General features: G+C 35.3%; 1 protein-coding gene across 12 annotated transcripts in view; it reads right to left on the bottom strand.

The window, feature by feature from the left end:
• The window catches only part of PDE10A (phosphodiesterase 10A), a 352,020-nt gene that overhangs the window by 17,859 nt on the left and 315,519 nt on the right, over positions 1-18,642 (bottom strand). For all 12 annotated transcript variants that reach the window (XM_021544164.4, XM_085575511.1, XM_021544159.4 and 9 more), the window contains 8 exons: positions 17,587-17,645; positions 14,986-15,037; positions 11,288-11,430; positions 9,044-9,136; positions 8,281-8,467; positions 6,755-6,897; positions 4,666-4,749; positions 2,177-2,327 (listed from right to left, as the gene is read on the bottom strand). In XM_021544164.4, the coding sequence (XP_021399839.3) occupies positions 2,177-2,327; positions 4,666-4,749; positions 6,755-6,897; positions 8,281-8,467; positions 9,044-9,136; positions 11,288-11,430; positions 14,986-15,037; positions 17,587-17,645 (912 nt within the window). The remainder of the gene's footprint in view (positions 1-2,176; positions 2,328-4,665; positions 4,750-6,754; positions 6,898-8,280; positions 8,468-9,043; positions 9,137-11,287; positions 11,431-14,985; positions 15,038-17,586; positions 17,646-18,642) is intronic.

Raw genomic sequence — 18,642 nt, 5'->3', positions numbered from 1 at the left:
TCTTCTAGTGGGTTTTTTTCTAGGAAGTCACTAACGTGAGACATGGACAATGCTGGACAATGCAATTGTAAACAAATAAAGACAGTAAGTGGGTTTTTTATATAATTAATTGTTAATATCCTGAAGAACTGGAGTCCCTGAAATCTCTTTTCCAAAAGGTTTTCACACAGCTTAGTGTTTGGAAAAAAAATCATTAATGTTTATGACTGTCACTATTGGCATGAGGTATCATGAAAATTTCTTCAGAGACCCAATATCTTTGTCATATATTTGGTTCTGATCAGTGTTCAGTAAACAAGGATAAGGCTATAAAATGAGGCAGAAAAAGAATATTGATTACCCATCTATTAAGTGCACAACATCCAGTCTGGATACTATACTAAGAGACCCATGGGTCTGTGGAAAAATAGCAATGATGCAATTAGAAATACTATCACAAATACACCATGTGCAGAAATAAGGCTGTAGAAATGCTAACTATTTCTGATTTTGAGACATTCACTTCTGTTTTGAATGATATCTTTTCAATACTGCATCTTGTTAAGTGTGTTTTTACAAAGCATATAAAAACCCTAGCATAATGCAGCAGCACATGTTCACACAGATCCTCAACAGAGGAGGAACCCTTAGGAACGTAACACACACCTCTGTCACTTGAAGTTATGCAGTAACAGCTTGTCCCAGTCTCCATGTCCCAGGAAGTCATTCTTGTCTCAGTCCTTCAGGATTATACAATTCCTAAAAACAGTGCTCTGGCCCTTGTACCTATTTTGCTATCTACTTGGATCCCAAATCTTTAACCACTGCATTTTTCTCCATTTTTCTCCAAATCAGTGTCTCCTTTACACTGTTTTATTTTCCCATCTCTAAATCTACTGAGGTTCGTGTCAGCATCCCTCACCTGAGGTCAGCCCATCCCTAGATCCCCAGACTTTCTTTCAGCAGTTTCTGATATTCTTGTTGGATTAATCTCCAGTATCAAGAAAGGAGACTGCTGAAAAGAGCTGGAACATAGACTGGGGATAAGACACTTAAAGAGATGAAGGCTGGCTGGAGTTTGCAGGGAAAAAGACTGTTTCCATCTCTCTTAAGAACTGTCTCTTTTGCTCTCCCTTTCTTGCTTACTCTCCATCTCCAAAGAGATGGGGCTTACTACTTGGTTACTACTGGATGTTATCAGAGCTTTAAAAATTCTCTGAGGCTGACAGATTTTTTTTTGTTGCTGTTGAAGTAATACTGGGGTTTTTTTTCAGACTTGTATAGCTTGGCCAAATTTCAGCATATGCCTGGCATATGCCACTTTTGCATTTCAGTGTCAATTTTCAAGTCTCTGCTTTACAGTAGGATAAACTAGACCTTTTCAAATGAAAGCTCACCAAGTTTCATTTTACTCTTATACACTGAACCAAACTTTGATTTCTACTAGCATGTCTCTTTTAAAGAGCCAAGCAATTGTGCCTGGAATTTCCCTGAATTAATCACCTTGAGGAAGTTAACAGACCCTAGAAAATTACAGACTAAATGGAGAATATTTGGCAGAGTTATGCACAACTGAAAACAAGTTCTCTGAGTCAGAAGTTTCATGTAACATTAATTAGAGACAGAACTCTCTGTTGTATCATAATTTAGAAGAAAAACAAGTGACAGTTTTCCATACTGTGTATTAACATTCTAAGCCTTCTATTTTACTAGTTATTTATTTCCACTTAGTTATCAGTTCAGAGTTTGGCTCTTCTCCTTTACTCACATATGTCAACCAGCTCTGCAACCCTTGTTCTCCTATTCAAGATCTCCCAGACCTCATAGAATTCAAGATCCAGGATGCTTCCCTCCCTCACAGAGGGATAGATGCGACAGTTAGTGCAATAATTAAAGACTGGTTGTAAGGGGACAGGGAGAACCCCAAAACTTAGACATAGATTTATAGCAAATCAACTAATGCTTTTTAAGGGGCAGTCCTGAAAAACATGACTAGGATTAGGAATCTCAGTAATCTTCCTCCCTCAAACTCTTTACTCACATCCGTTCCTCCATGCAGACCTTGACATACACACTGCCTGAGCTGACAAAAAAACTCTAGCACAGAAAATGTACTAGAGTACATTTTGATAATATGAGTACTCAACAGCTGACAGCTCTGATGAGGTGTGGTAACTGCTACCATCATATCACCTACCTCTAGATCAGTGAAAAGCCCCTGGTTGTTCTGCAGTATGGCATACATGCAATGGGCAACAGTAACTGCATGCTTCCAGTTGTGGTAGGGCACGCGGCGATAGTTCTTCTTTACAGACATAGTAAATCGGCACAGCTTTTCAAGTTCAAAGCTAGGAAGAAAATAATTTGGTCAGAGAAAAGATATAGGAACACGAAAAACAACCAGAAGAGGAGAAATGATGGTCTTTGATTTACCCTTCTTGCTAGGATTGACTCTCGCTGTGGATGATTCATTGAATGACATGAAGAGTCACTCAAGTTTGGCAAGGACAGAGGAGCGTGAATGCCTCACAATGCTCTTAGTTTAATCTGTTAAATTCAGGAACATAAGTCATGCTATTCAGCTCAGTCAATAGAATTTCATGACCTTCCCTGCTCCCAGAAACTTGAAGTGATTTCTTTCAATTGCTTATTCAACTTGAAATATAGTACAACTCCACATCTAATGGACAATTTAAAAACATGATTTGTGATCAAAACAGAAAATTCAGGGATTTTTAAGCAAAAGACCCAGAAGAAATAAACCTGATTAATAGAGGTGATCCATATTGACCTTGTGAGAAGCAGATTTTATTTTTCCAATACTTTTAAATTTTTTCTTCCAGTTTAGACTCACAGAACAGAAATTCACATCTCAGTTTCTTCACTTCTCACCAAATAATATTTTGTTAAGTCGTAAATCGATTACTTTTTCCCTCATAAAAAGGCAGTTTTCCTTTATTCATTTTTTTCCCCTCTTGCTGTGATTTGACTTTCTTTTCAAGTTCCATGTTTTAATAATTTCTTGGGTAATCAGGAAAGTGGAATGGTGAGAAAAAAACCTGTGTGTCTGACCTATGTGTAAAAATGTAGACACATCTACTACACGGAAACAGGCAGAAATGTGTATTTCTACAGTTGTGTGCTGAGTAACATAATAATTATTCTTAGCCTTAATCTGACATTAGAAAAAAAGAGGCATATTGTCTTTAAAAAAACTTTAGGCTTTCTTTTTTAATTCTAGAAAGTCAGAGAGTGATAGAACTATTGTTTGAAGTAGTACATCATAACTCAGAATAGCAAAACAGTCACTTTCATCTACATCCAATCTCAACTCGATGGTTAAGATAGGATAGTATAATAGCCAAAAGAAAAATCATTATCTGTGATGCCTCAACATAGAATACTTCTACTTCATCCACTGTTGTATTTTGTATACTTGACTAAAGCAGTAAAATATTACTTCTTCTGAAGAGAAAATGTAGTATGATAGATTTTTCTCTGAAATCCTCTCTGAACAGGGCAATTATACATTACATTTGTAAATACTTTAAGGCACAACCTTATTTCTCAATATATTAAAAAAAAATTTTAGTCCTAAAATTTCTGGGTTTGTTTCAAAGGTTTGAGAAGTTCTGTTCTTTCAGAAATTAAATAAAAGTCCTGTTCTAACAGTCTCCTTTTCAAATATTTAGCTCACTTTTATTTCCCTAAATTTATATGCGGAAGCTGAGGCTTATTTGAAAAACATCAAGCAGATATAAATTCTTCCTCATCAAAGCTACATGTTGAAAGGAAGAAACTGGGAGTCAGAGAGAGAAGAGAACAGAACCTGACTGAAAATACAAACCCCAACCCTGCATCCACAGCCGTTCAGTCTGGAATGGAGACAAGCTAACTACATTGCACAGTAGAGAACTGTGTTCAGAAGAGTCACCCACTTTGCAACACTGAGAAAGACCCTCTGGTTTGACTGCACACTTTGGGGGCATCCATTCAATTAGTAAAATAAAATTAAATGACAGCAAGCATTCCTGAATGTTGCTTCCTTTGTAGGGACGTATTTCCCTCTCAGTTGACCACCTGTAGGATTTCTGTAATTTGGAGCAGCTCCTTTCTTTTAGCAATGTGCCATACTTACCCAACTACTGATCTTAGTAATGATAAGGAACACTGAGACAAATGACAGTGAATGAAGCATTTAATTTGAAAATAATTCACTTCCATAATTAATGCACAGCTATGCAAATAACTGATTCATTTAGCAAGATAAGATCTGATCTTGGTTTACTTTGACCATATACATTATTAATTTTGGCAACTATATATCTGAAAAACTCAGTTTTCATGCACCTTCTCTCCTTTTTGGGAAGAGTACTTTTTTGCTGCCTTTACCATCTTCTGTCTGAAAAACAAAATCATCTCAGAACCAAACAATTTTTCTGTGTATTAGAAGAAGAACTGTTAGGATGATATCATGAGTTCTTTAACCTCACTGTTCCCAGATTTTATTAACTAAGGACCTAAAAGGTTGGACAAAAGTCCAGACTGTTTATTACAGTCCTGTACTATGAATAGTAAATAAACATCAAAGAAAACAGACCTTGAATTAGGAAGTAATTATCTCAAAAATTATAAGCAAATACACACAGACTTAACAATTAAATAAAGAAATAATATACTTCATACCAGGCTGTCCCACAGGACTGGTGAACCATATAGACAAAAATAGCAGGCCAAACATCTTCATATGGACTGATATCAAAATGGTATCTAAGAAGAAAGTTTCAGTTTAGAAAAGACAAATACCTTTTCATTGTTACTAAAAACAAGTGAAAATGACTAGGAAATGTATATCCAGCAAGATTCACTTCTTTCTGAATACATACAGAAAGCTGAATTTAAAGGTTACATTTGTCAGTAATGTCAAGTTACGTATTTCTGCTAAGGTCAATGGGACTATGCTCATAGCTTCATACAATAATTTAGTAATTTATGTTGGAAAAGACTCTTATTATCAAGTCCAACAGCTAGCTTTTGGCTTTGTTTACATAAGAGAAGCACATATCTTTATCTAAGGATCCACAGATTAAGTAACAGACAAAAAAAAAATCTCAGGAACAATAAAAGATTTACAGGCATTCCTAAAATATTCAAGACTTTTCCCAGGAATAGTGAAGATGGTGTCTCTAATAATATATTTACTGGCCTTTTTTCCAATAATTTCTGTCATAAGTTGCATGAGACACACCCTAACTTTGATAGAGGAAAAAATCAGTTTTTATTGGCTAATAGAAATCACGCCAAAAATTCAAAAATTTAACATTTAATACCATATCTTTAATGTTTCATTACCTGAAGACTTATCCCCTCCCCTGATAAGAATACTGAGGCCTAATTTTAAGGACCCAGGACAGAAGAACTGGTTTTCCTTCAATTATTAATTAACCATTTCCCTGCACTTCCTGTGCTGCAAGTCCTATAGCTTTTCTCCATGGAACTTAACTACTTGGCACACTGAACAGCACAGCAGCTTGTGAGAGGAATGAAGGTAGCTGAATTGCTTAGAAAATGGTGAAATGTATTCTGCTTGAACTAAAGGATGCTAATATAATTTAGAATGAAATCTGTCATCTTTGCAAGTAAAATTCATTTTTGCTGAGGAGGTGGATTATATAATATCACCTAACAAAGCACAAGAAATTGTATTACAAAGAATAAACTTCTATTAGGGTGTAATCCTGCAAGCTGTTAATGCTCTGGCATTCAAGCAAATCACTTCAGCATGTAATGAACTTTAACTATAAGCAGTACATGTTAAACACAGGCTTTCACCTCCCCAGCTACAATGCTCAGTGCTGAACAGAAGTGAGCAAGCTCTGGGGATGAGGTTTAAAAAGACAATTTAGATTTTGTGACTCAATAGCTGATTTTAGGCACCTGGTTACTAGAGTAGAATTCATTGTCCTGGTCCAAAAAGAGCGACTGAAAAATATGATGGCTCCCATTGTTAGTGTTGAGTGGGGACTGGCTAATAAAATGCAGATAGAGGTTCATCTTCAGCATACAGCAGCTGAAAATAACTTAATTATGTCAGAGAAAGCCTAAAAGGCTGGATGGGAAGTCTCCTCCAAAGTTAAGCTGCAACTCTACCCTCTAGTTCCTGGGATTTGTAACTCTGAATTATAATTTTCCCCTTCTCCAATAAGCACAAGCAGATGCACAACACACACATACATTCATACTCAAAACTCATAAAAAAACTAAACACACCCTATACATCCACATATGCATGAACCCCAAAACCAAACCTAAAAAACATGCACACAACCGAGAAAACCCCAGGACTGAGCTGGGAGAAATATGTTATTTCTAAAACAATATCCAAGGGGATGAGATCATTCATTTGGTCTTAAGTACTGATGTTCCAAACTCTGCTTTCTCTCGGGCTCTGAGCTGCTGGTGGCTTGGGACTACAAGAATGAAAGCTCATCTGTACAAATCCTAGGTAAAAACAAATGCTTAAAGCAACTACTGTATCTACCTACCCATACCTGTGGAAAAATTATGAGTATGTATAATTTTATATCTTTGATGGATAAATTTTGTTCACAGTTCATTAATTATAGCCAAGTATAAGAAAGCCAGAGATAAAAGCACCATGATATTGCTATACTTCAATAATAAAAGTGCTTCCTAAAAAAAAATCCACTACAGGTAAGGAAAAAAAAAATTAATAGGCTATATATAACTTCTGCTACATTAGAAAAATACTTACAGCTCAATTTCTTTATAAATATGTGGAGGCAGCGTACAGTGCATGAGGTTTTGCCACTCTTCTGCTGTACAAACACTATGGTAGGATAGCTTCTCCATTGTTACACGGTAAATACACTCTGAATGACGAATTCTGTGGTACATCTGAAAAAGTAAAGTCATGCATGAATTTTAATAAAGGATATTTTAATAAAGGAAAAAAATTACTTCCCATATTCAAGCAGTGATTATTACAATACACATCTGCAGAAATGACAGTGCATTTGGCTGCACAACTTCACATATTTGAAAAGCAACAGATTACACTGAATTCAGTACTTCTAGGAAAGCAGGCCTTCTATCGCATCACTCTTCATCTACTCACTTGAGTAAATAACTAAGGCTTAGCTGACTTTAAACTGCATGTGAGCTCTCCCAAGAAAAACAATCCAAGTTCAGGAGTTAAAAATGGAGCTAAGTCCTCTGCAAAATTCTGACAAAAAATTTATAACATGACACAATTCATATTTTTTGCCACTGTATGAATTTTATTACTTGGTAAAAATTACTTCTACCTATGCACAGTAAAAAGTATGTGGGATGTTTATCATACCTACATTAATATTCCATATGAAAAATAAGTACAGTTAATTACTGAGAGGTTCAGACATGTCATGGTTTACAAACAAGTGAGGACATAACAATGTACTAGTTAAAAAAACCTCTGGAGCAGTACAGCCTGAATTCACCATCTAAAAGCAGTGAACTCACACACAGCTGAGTGTGCATAGTCCCAAGTGTAATTTATATGCAGGCCATTCTACCTACCTTGATCCAAGTGAAATAACTTGAGGCACTTGGTAATAAAATTTGCTGCCCCAGTGTACCACTGGGATGCTATTGGTAAAACTAATTAATGTAAGTCACCAGGCTTAACTGGCATTGCATTTTATCTTACCTCCCCATCAACATAACTCAGCTCTTCTGCATTGCATATTTACTGAATTTTTATACTTAATAGTAATTTTTATACTTATATAGTAATGATCATTATATTGGTTATGTTTCCTACAGGCATAGTAAATTTTGAGATAATAAAGGGTTTGAAGACAAAAATAGCTACCCGCTCTTATCTAGAAGCATGGATAATTATAAGAATATACCACAGCATGTAATTGTAAAAATTGATATTTGAGTATTAAGAATATGGAATTGAGAAAATATACAGAATATTTCCATTCCCCAATTAAATTTATAAAATTTAATTCAAATTTATAAAAGTAAATACGAATCATACTTTTTAGTGGAAAAGGGAAGACAGATATCATATACATTCCTGAGCTTTCTCATTTTAGCTACACAAAATTGATATATCCAGAGTATGGTTCTTTCAAATGAAATCCCTATCATCCTCTTTAAATAGAATTATTCACTAAGGGATACAGTGTTAATTCAATGAAATAGACCTACAAATCATTTTAATAAACTGTAACATCAAAATACTTAAGTATTCTCATTATAACTTACAAAACTGTAAATAAAACTTACATTAGCACAGTGTAAGGCTAAAGCACAAAAGACTGCAAACATTTTAAAGTTGTTCTCATCAGTTTTAGAGAAGGCACTTCCACTTATTTTATTAACCATCTGCACAACCCCTATTACACTTCCTCGGCTCACAATAGGCATGCACAGGATATTTCTGGTTGTGTAGCCTGTATAGAGGTCTACTTCTCTGAAGATGCATAAAGGAGAAAGAAAAAAGAGAAAAGAGTTAATATCAATGGGTATCTATTCCTTGATTCTCAGAAATGTTGATGTACAATATACTTAATCATTGTAAAGTAGACTAATTAGTACCTGCAAGAATTTCACCCTCAAAACCCTCAAATATTTTTATCTACTGTATTCATACTTAGAAAACTTTTTAAACCTTTATTCTTTATATGCAAAACAAAGAATTAATATTGCCTCAAACACAGAGTTGAAGAACATTTGGGTATTCTTAGGCATGCTGTTTGTTAGTGAACTATTTTTCTCCCATGAAAATAATGAGATTGCAGGGAGACTGATAATGAAAATTGGCAACAATCTAAGAACATTTTTCTCCATTATATTAATATTTGATAAAAATACTTTTATTTGTATCTTAAAAGTATCTCTGATGGCTAAAGCATTTAATAAACATCTGTAATTACTTCCTTGTCAGAGGACTGCAGCTCCATGAATGAATCTGAATATGAAATTTAAGTAGTAATTTTATGTAAGAGGTTTGATGAGCTATCTTCCCATCCAGTGAAGTGCATCCTACCTGTTAAAGCGTGGATCTGCATAGGCATCAGGGATGTTAAGGACTTCTCCTGTTCTTGCCACTTGACCAGCTATTCCTTTTTCTATAGAAAATCTGGGAAAATAAAAATGTGTATTAGCCAAAATACAACAAACACATTTTTCTAGTGGTGTCTCTCTTGGGCACAGTAATGGGTGTTCCCAACCAGCGTCATTTTCTTGCTTTGAGGAGAAAAATCTTACAACAAGTAGTAGCACATAATAAAACAAAAAGCACATCCTAACAGATACTTTCTGAAGACATTTTATATAGCTATATAGTTTAATACAAAACATGCCATAACATTACCATTTTAGTGACAAAAATTCAAAATCTTCAATAACCCTTTTTTGATACAGAACTCAGACTTGTGTTTACATTTAATAGGTATTGATTTTGTTATGACTTTTACATATTCATGAATTTACATATTCATTGCTTCTTTAGACACATGGAAGGCAACATGGAACTTGTTTCTTTGGGTGGTGTTTGTGTGTGGATTTGGTAACTAAATTTGGAAAAAAACAGTGGAAATTTCATAGCTGAACATTACATGGATTGTCCATGGGAATGGGAATGACTAGCCTGTTTCATGACAATGAAACAATGCCATGTTATTAACTGCGTCTCTTAATCACCACAAGGAAGTTAAACACAACAAATACATTCTTAAGTTGTATCACAACAATCCATACATCTGTCTTGTGAGTAAATAATTTTCAATATTTTGACATAAAACAGTTATGATATAAAAGGAGAAGATATTTTTTGGAGAAAAACACGTAATAAGAGTAATACGTGGAATGCTTTGAAGTCTAAATGAACCCTGGTAGTACCCTGGTGCCAGGTATTGAAGTCAGTGATAAAGCTGTCAGGATTTCACCCTGCACACCTGACTTTAAGTTATATTTTTCTGTTGCTTCTTATGATAGGTACATCACACCAACTTAAGACTCCTTCCTGATGACTCACTCAGTGTCACTTTCTTACAGATATTTAAGTTGTACTTCACTTTCAGTATACAGTACCTGTGAAATGGCTCACACCCTTGCACTTAGAATCAACATTTCAATAACATACAAAGACAGAAGGATATAAGCAAGAAAAACAATTATCACGAAGGAGTATGAAAGTGCATGTTAAAGCAGGCCATCTTCTTTAATTTACACCACCTCCTTGCTTGTCAGTACGCAAATTGCACCAATTTTTATTCCTTCCATTCTCACTCACACAATGGTAAGTGGGAGTAAGTTTGTCTAAAGGAGTCTTAGTTAAGACATGAATCACATCTCATACTGGCCCAGAAGTTTAAAAGAATAAGGAGGAAATGAAAAAGTTCTGATAATAATCAACGCTGAATATTTTAGGAAAATTTTAGTACAAGATACTTAGTCATAAAATTCTTTACTTTTAAGAAGCTGAAAATCTGAAACCTGTATGCCTTTGAAAATCTTAGTCTGGATCTATTAGGGATTCATAATTTTTGAAATGTGAAAAACACTATATTTACTTTGTTGTTTAGCCTCTTTCATTAAAAAAGTGCATAAGTGTAAAAATGAGGTACCTGTGACACGAAGCAGAAATACACATAACTTTTAGTCAGAGAATCCTTTCTAGTCATTACCAGACAATATGCATTTTCAATTTCACTACTTCAAGCATTTTTTAGTATCACAAATAATTGAAAGTTTGAAAATCTAAATTCACATGAGAAAAGTAAAATTAAATTACTGAGCTTGAAATCTTCAAAGTGAATGACCAATCCATACTCAATTCTACATTTGCCTAATCCATCCACAAGAAGTACAAATTGTGATTTCCTTGCTTTGGATGTGCTCGAATCGCACAAATTTTAATTCCTCTTGGGAACCCTCTTGGGAAAAAAAAGTCCCAAACTGGCAGACTATGGATTTAGGTGCACTATTACCTGCACCTTTACCTACCTCAGAACACCTCTGTTTTTTTCCCAACATGATTTCCAAAAGGACCGCCTCCGGAAGACGGCATTTCCAGGAGTGACGTTATAGCTTCAGAGACGCTGTTTCGATGCCACTGCAATGTCATTCCCAGAAGTACTACCTTCTGGAGGCGGGTCCTGGTGGGAATGATATCACAGTATGACAAGTATTGTCAGGGTACCTGCAGATAGGCACAGAAACTGGGTAATAAAATGCCTGCACATCCATAGTTATAATGAAACTACACCCTTCTGCTAGCTATTCTTACCTTATTTCTTTGGTCTTCTTGAAGACAGGTTTTCCATCATTTTCTTCTCCAATATCAAAAAGGTCTGAATACAGCTCCTTATTTTTGTGGTCCACCTGGAAGAGTGCACACCTATCTGCATTCACCAGGTTTTTTGCATATATCTACAGACAAAAAACAAAACTAGAGTTAACGGTCATGAGTTGGATTATCTCCAGTCATTTACCTGATGAAAATATACATCCCTGTACGACAAAAGTTTTGAGGATGGAAATCTGTGTGAAGAAGCAATCTTTTAGGATAAAATTCAGAAGTAAAACCTTGAATTCAATATTTTCTCTGCTAATATGAGTATTTTCCTCAAGAAATGCAGGACTATCTTCAGAGACTGGAAAGATTCCCCCAAAAAAGTAAGCTTTCCTGTTTAATTGATTTTCAAGGCTTTCAAAAATAGTACCTTTCTTCCCTCTATGTTCAGATACTATTCACCTGATTTTAAATGGATAAGTTAGAGCAAGACCTAAGAACAACTTTGTCTTTTTACCTTCATTGTCAATGCAAATGTATTGGTATTTAATATCCAGTAAAGACAGACATAGAGAGTACAGTGTTTGCTTCTAAGAAAGCTAAGTGTGCCTGTAAAAAACAATGATGAAATGATCCTTGTGGGTTCCTTCCAAGTCAGAAATACTTTGTGACACTGTGGTTCTGTTGTTAGAGGTATATTATGGATTGCCCTATGCAGAGGGATAGGAAGTGGCTGTACCCTCCTGATGTCAGGGACAGTACTTGCACAAGAGCTGAGACTTAGAGATTGTGCATGAACTAACCAAAGGCCAAAGGTACCAGCCAGAGCCAAGGAAGTACCACAGTACAACAACAGCACGGTCTCTATCTTACTTTGAACCAACTAGTTTTATCTCAGCAAAAATAATTCCCAGAAGCACTGACTGTCAGAACAGAAACTTGTCTTGGGAACACAGTAGGTCTTCACTGAAGTATTTCTCAGAGATACAACAGACTTTCTGAGAAAAAGAGGAAAAAGTGAGATAAAAAAATCAAACAAGGATCACAGTGCTAAGATGCCCATACACAGGCACAAGAACCTGCTCTATCCAATTCAGACCTCTATCCAGGTCTCCTGTGTTTCTTATTTGTTCAGAAAGTACAGTAACTGCATGGTAGAGTATGATCTGAGGTGGATCTCTTTCCACTTTATATATTATACCTATCTAGTCATTCAGTACAGAAAAAGGCTAACAAAATCTTGGTGTGCAATGCATGCAGTTGGTACGTTTTAAGGATTCATAAGACTTACATATTAATGATCTCCCACATCCCCTCTTTTGTCTTCCAAAAATATAAATAAAACAAAGTATTTAATTTCACAGTAATTCAGATGGACAAATGTTACATCTCAGCACAAAAAAACCCTATATGAGATGAAAATTCATTAGCTGAGACACTAGTTCAATGCCATATGAGGGGAGCTGCTCAGATATCATCTAACCCAATTCCAGAACTTGGAGGGCCCTCCCATACAGACCGAATCTGTGCTGAGGAAGATTCTGTTGTCTTCTACTCCATTCACTCCATCTGAACAGAAAACTCAGGGAGAATTCAATCCAAGACATAAGACTTCTGCAATTTTTCCCCCTTAGAGCATTAAGAAATTTAAAGACCTTAACAACTCGGACTGCTTATTTATTTACCCAAAAGAAAGTGAACAAAAACTGCCAAAAGGACAAGGGGTCCAGTAAATGCTTCTATTCAGACACTATATCAGATTTCTTTGTAAAATCTACAGCAGAGTGTTGACTGTATACAATTAATTTTTTGTGGTTTAATGCATATGACTCAAGAACTTACCTTGGTCATGACTCACTCATGCTTTTCAAAAATGATTGCTTAAACAGTACTAATTGAGAAATAGTTAACAGGATGAGAGTTTTACTTCTCTAAATCCCTCGCTCAAATCCTGAGAAGTGGTTGAAAGAGAATATCAGTACAAAAAGTACATTCCGCACTGTCAATAGGGAAGCCAGGGACCACCTTTCTCATAAGCTGCTCATGCTCAAGTATATGTGCAAGAAAATTTGTAAGGCAACTTGAACTTTTACTCCCCTTCCTTACATTTACATTCAAAAAACCCTTCTATCACTAGCTTTGCTGAGAGATTCTGATGAAAATAAAAATGAAAAGACTGGAAAGAAACACACATATTTTTTCTTTAGCATTGCAGGAACAAATCAGATCATAAGTGCAATCACCAAAGGGTGAAGCAGCAAGACGTTTCTCAGAAGAAACTGAGTTCTGGTCTTTTCTAACAGAGACACAGAATAAGCCACATAATGATCAAATCATGCTCCCACAAAATGGCAAAAAATGTACAAACACATAATTCAACTAACTGGCTCAAGAAAGCAATAACAGCAACAGCTTAAAAGGAAGCTGAGTATGAAACATTACACAGGTTAAAATACAGAATCATGATGCAGCCAAGTGTTGGAAAAGATGATGAAAGAGTAAGCATATTTTGCTGCCAATTGTGTTTTCCACCAGATCTCTATTCACAGAGAAGAACAGGGAAGAATATCAATATTTGTTCTCAGTGCCATATGTTATGTTGTACCAGTTCTTTTAAATTCTTAGCTATTTTTAAGAGGTTCATTTAAATTGGAAAAGTCAATGTTCAGAAATGTGTCCTATGTGCAGAATTCTTCACTGTGTACTAACTAGAATAACACAAACACTGCAGAATATTTTCCATTACTAATTCACGTTTCTAAATAAAACCTTTATTGTTGTTGCAAACACTTTATTGTTGTTTGCATTCTAACATTGCTGTCTTTGAATAATCTAGCTAAGAATAGCACTTTGAAGACTGGGGCATGTATCAGAGTACTGTTGGAAAGTAATTTTTTGGATGTGCAGATTTAAAACACTGGTATCACAGACCTGATTCAGGTTTAAACTTAGGAAAAAGAACTGCAGAATGTAATGAATGTGCATAAAGCTAAAAAGCATAATTCACATATCAAACACTCAAAATATGTTATAAACAACCAGTTCACACACATTTGTTAACACTACTCAGGAAATAATTCTGAATTCAAAATTGATTTAGAAACTCATAAACTGCTTCTGAACAGTACTTTAATTCATTAATTAGTTATTTCAATGGGAAGAACTAACCACTTGGCTTTAATGGTTTCTATAAAGCATTGACTGTCACTCTAGTTATGAATGTAGTTTTCCAAGGTCTTTCACATCTCATTCAACAACTGGAAAAAATATCCTAGGAGTAATTTTTAAACTCCATCCCTTGCTACAGATAGTAACTTCTTCAGCAACCTTTTGCAGCATGTACCAAATTTAATTTAGGAAGAAGGAATCAATATAACATGCTGAAATAAAAAGAAAACCAGGAGTCTTTCTGTTGCAATTTGCAAACTTTCTCAGAACACAATAGTAACTATTCAGTTTGGAGACAGTCCTGTTTCATTCCTTATGAAAGCTGTGAACAGAATTTGTTGCAAAAATGACAAATCAAGCTGTCCTTTACCACCTTTTCTGTACAGATATGTTTATACTGTTTGTATTATGTGTTCACTACAAACAGCTCATATACTTCAATGATATAATGTCTTCAAGGGAAGGAGAATGAAGGGCTTTAATACCTACAACTAATAAACTTAGAGGTGAAAAAGACAACTTACCATTATATGTTCAAGTAGAGAATCTATTGCAACTATATTATCAAAATATGTTCTGCAGAGAAAGAGAAGTCAGTAAACATTGGCATTTAGTCAAACACTTCTCAAATTAGTGTCAGGGGCTCTTATTTCACTATGGCTTACAATGGAGCCAGAAAAGGTGAGGACAAACCACTGCAGCTTGAAAATCACTGACTGGCTTGCTACAGCACAAGGGAATTAAGAAGCGGTCCTAGCTCTGTTCCCTTAAGCCATTATTCTACAGAATTGAAAATATTCTTTATTATACATAGAATTTTCTCTGTAGAAAAATGAAAAGACTAACAAATATTGCCTGCTGTGAACTGAATAGATTCATGCTGAGCAACATCAAGAATGCATCAAAATGCTTTGGCACCTCTACCACACTGAATATTTTAAAAGCAGAAGTAAAAAGGAAAAGAAAAGAAGTAGAAAACAACAAAAATTTATTTAAAAATATTAAGAAATAGCTAAATCCATGTCATATTATCTAGTTCTTAAAACTAGCTGAAAGGCAACTATTTAAGAAAATCTTAATGGGTTTTCTCTATCAACACCAGTTGAAGCTGAAAAAAGGGAATGATCTTGTTATTTAAAAAATAAAAAATAATTTTAAAAAATCTCAGTTTCATAGCAAAGTGGTAACTGTTCAAGGACAGTCAAGAACATTGAAAGATAAAGGTCAAACTTATTAGTAAAAGAAGTCTATATTTTTCACATGCCGAGTATTAATAACCCTAAGATTACAATGTTCCCAGCAGACAAAAGGCATTGTCCTGTGGGCTTCAATATACACAGCTCAGTTCTGTTTGGGTCTAGAGATACAAAATGCACTGGTCTGACATCGTCAGGGACATGAAGAGGTGGAGCACTGAATAGTCTGCCCTTTCTAAAATGTTACAGAACATGTCCCGGTGACACTGCACACTAACAATTTCCTCACTGAGAAGGAAATTCTCCTTCCATGTTAGAAAAGATACAGACCACTTCCAAGAGGAAACTAATTATTTTCTTGCTGATACAGGTCTGTGCCTACATGAAGTTCATAAAGATATTATTAAACGAAATTCCAATTTTGTGCCTTAAAACACAAACTTTCTTCTTTCGTTGAAACTAAAAACTCTAGCAAATTATAATGCTATATGAAAATTATTTTCTTATAGAAAGGCACAAGAAATATTTGCAGTACTTATTATCTTAAAAACATAAAACAATTACAAAATTCTTTAAAAAAATCTCAGTACTATGCCAGTCCAAGAAAAAATTGCCAGTCCATAAATCTGGATAGATTAATATAGTTTTTTGGTAAACTAGTTAAGTATGGATGTTAGCAACACACAAGCACTCTGGAAAGGAATATAATGGTGCAAGACTTGGTAAGAGTGACCTTTGGGAGGCATGGTGTGAATTATGTTGAAATTAAAAAAAAACGTCATCCTGAGGAAAAAGTTTGGAAAAACATCTGGATACAACCAGCTTGCCCTCCTTGCACGGGGCAGGCTCTTCCCTGTCGTTTATTACTCGCCCTTTCAGCTGGGTCAGCTGGCTGCCTACATTCCTGAGCAATGGCATAGGAATCTGGACATCCTCTAATCTCATCAGTTTGAGAATTGTTCATCAAGACCCACAGAAACATCTGCAGCAAAAATACAAGACATCTCATCTTTTCATAGTATCGTCACTACTTTGTGATGCACTTTGAAATTTTTCTACCAACCTTCATAAAGTTTCATAACAGTGTTTCATAAAACACTATTAAGCACTCCAAACTGATTTACCAAAAGTGCAGCTCTGGTTTATCTTTTAATTTATTGGTTATCTTTACTATTTAAAGATTCTTATAGCAGTGACAAACAAAAAGAGATGAAGGAAGAGCAGACCACCTAAGACACTAAATTGATTTTGCAAGTGTAAACTCAAGCTTTCACACTCTTTCTGTGATTTCAAATTAATCTTGCCTTATAATGACAAGAAATTCAAAGCAAACATTCTACATGCAATAAAAGTCTTTGAAAATTAAAACAGATCCTTCAGAAAATGTACAGGAAGATCAATCATGTGGCAGCCCTGATTCTTCAAGGACTCAACTCTGAAGTCCATACATTTATGAATACATGCATTCATGTCCAAAAAATTGTTGGGAGAATAGGGGAAGCTGAAGCACACTAAACAACTTTCTGTAAAGTTCTCTTAAGCCATCTAAAATTGCCAGAAGACACCAAGCCTATTTTCCACTTCTAAAAAGATGGTCATATTTAACTCTGACAGAAGAGGTGGGGAAAAGGAGGAAAAAATCCCATGCAAAAGACCACAAGAATAAACAAATTCTGTAAGGTATAAAATGAATGTCACATTTTCATCTGCACCACCACCACAAAAATTATGAAAGATAAACACTACTGCAACACACATCACTTGTTCTTGTCCCTGTGCTGAAGTTTGCCCACCCTCTGAAGTGTACCTTTGCACCGGCTTGTGAGCTACAGGCAGTAGCTCCCACTACTGCTATTGAATGAACACAGGTAGATTGGAAGAGCCATGCTGATTAAAAACTCATTAGATTATCTTGCAAATCACACTTACTTTGATACATCAAGCAAGAAGTCATTCAGTTCAGTCTGCTTGGCAAGGCCCCGGCACACCTGGAAGCACAGATCATAGAACCATTTGCTCCAGAACACTCATACACTCATGTCCAAGGGAAACTGAAGTCCCACCCCCTTAATTTGTATGAAAAAAACACCAGTACTCGTGGTGTGTGTGTGTGTGTATGTATATAAATTATATATATATCTGCTACTGCACTGTATAAAATTAAGACTGAATTTGTGTGCTGGGTTTCAATCTTAGTTATCTAGTTGCTGAGTTAAAACTGTGAAACACAAGAAAAATCTTTCCTATGACCCACTTAAAGCTGTTGGTTTTTACACTTGTTCATGCTGTCTCAAAGGCTGTCACTGACTGTGATTATGGAATGAACATTTCCTTATCCAGATCCTCAGATTCTCTGCAAATGTCAAATATTTTGTTTCCCTTCTCCCTTACCACATTTTTGCCACTTTTTTCCAGGCTGCAAAGTAGCATATAGACACAACTGTAGTCTGACATCAGATAAGTTTAACTAAGCTAAGCAGCAGATGATATATGCTCAACTTAGGGAGAAATCAGCATGAATATGAATACAGAAAATAGTATGCATACTTCTTTTTAGAAGCAAAATGTTAGATGAAGCAAAGGTTTCAACTGTATTTCTACTTCACATACTTGCATACTCAGTATCTGAAGCACAATTGTACATCTGTATATTACTAGAGCAAGCACTGAGGCCAAAAGTAAAACAAATCTCTACTGCTTGTAAATTTTACACTTACAAAAATATCACTTCAAACTAGTAATATCTTTCATCTGTGTAAGGTAGATACAAAATGCCAGATCAAAACTCTTGCATTCTTCTCATGCAAAAAACCTTGTGAAGAGCAAGCCTTCTGCTTAGAAGAAGGAAGAGAAATAAAAATGGACAAGCTTTTTAACTTTCCCTATTATGTTTTGTTAGATGTGAAAGACTTCCCAATCAAGGAGAGAGTAATTCTTACATAAGTGAAGCTACAACTGCATGTAATTGCAATTCTACTAGTGTAC

This window comes from Lonchura striata, chromosome 3, assembly GCF_050655825.1.
Source record: "Lonchura striata isolate lonStrDom1 chromosome 3, ASM5065582v1, whole genome shotgun sequence".
NCBI lineage: Eukaryota > Metazoa > Chordata > Aves > Passeriformes > Estrildidae > Lonchura > Lonchura striata.
This window is presented reverse-complemented; position numbering and strand designations above follow the sequence as displayed.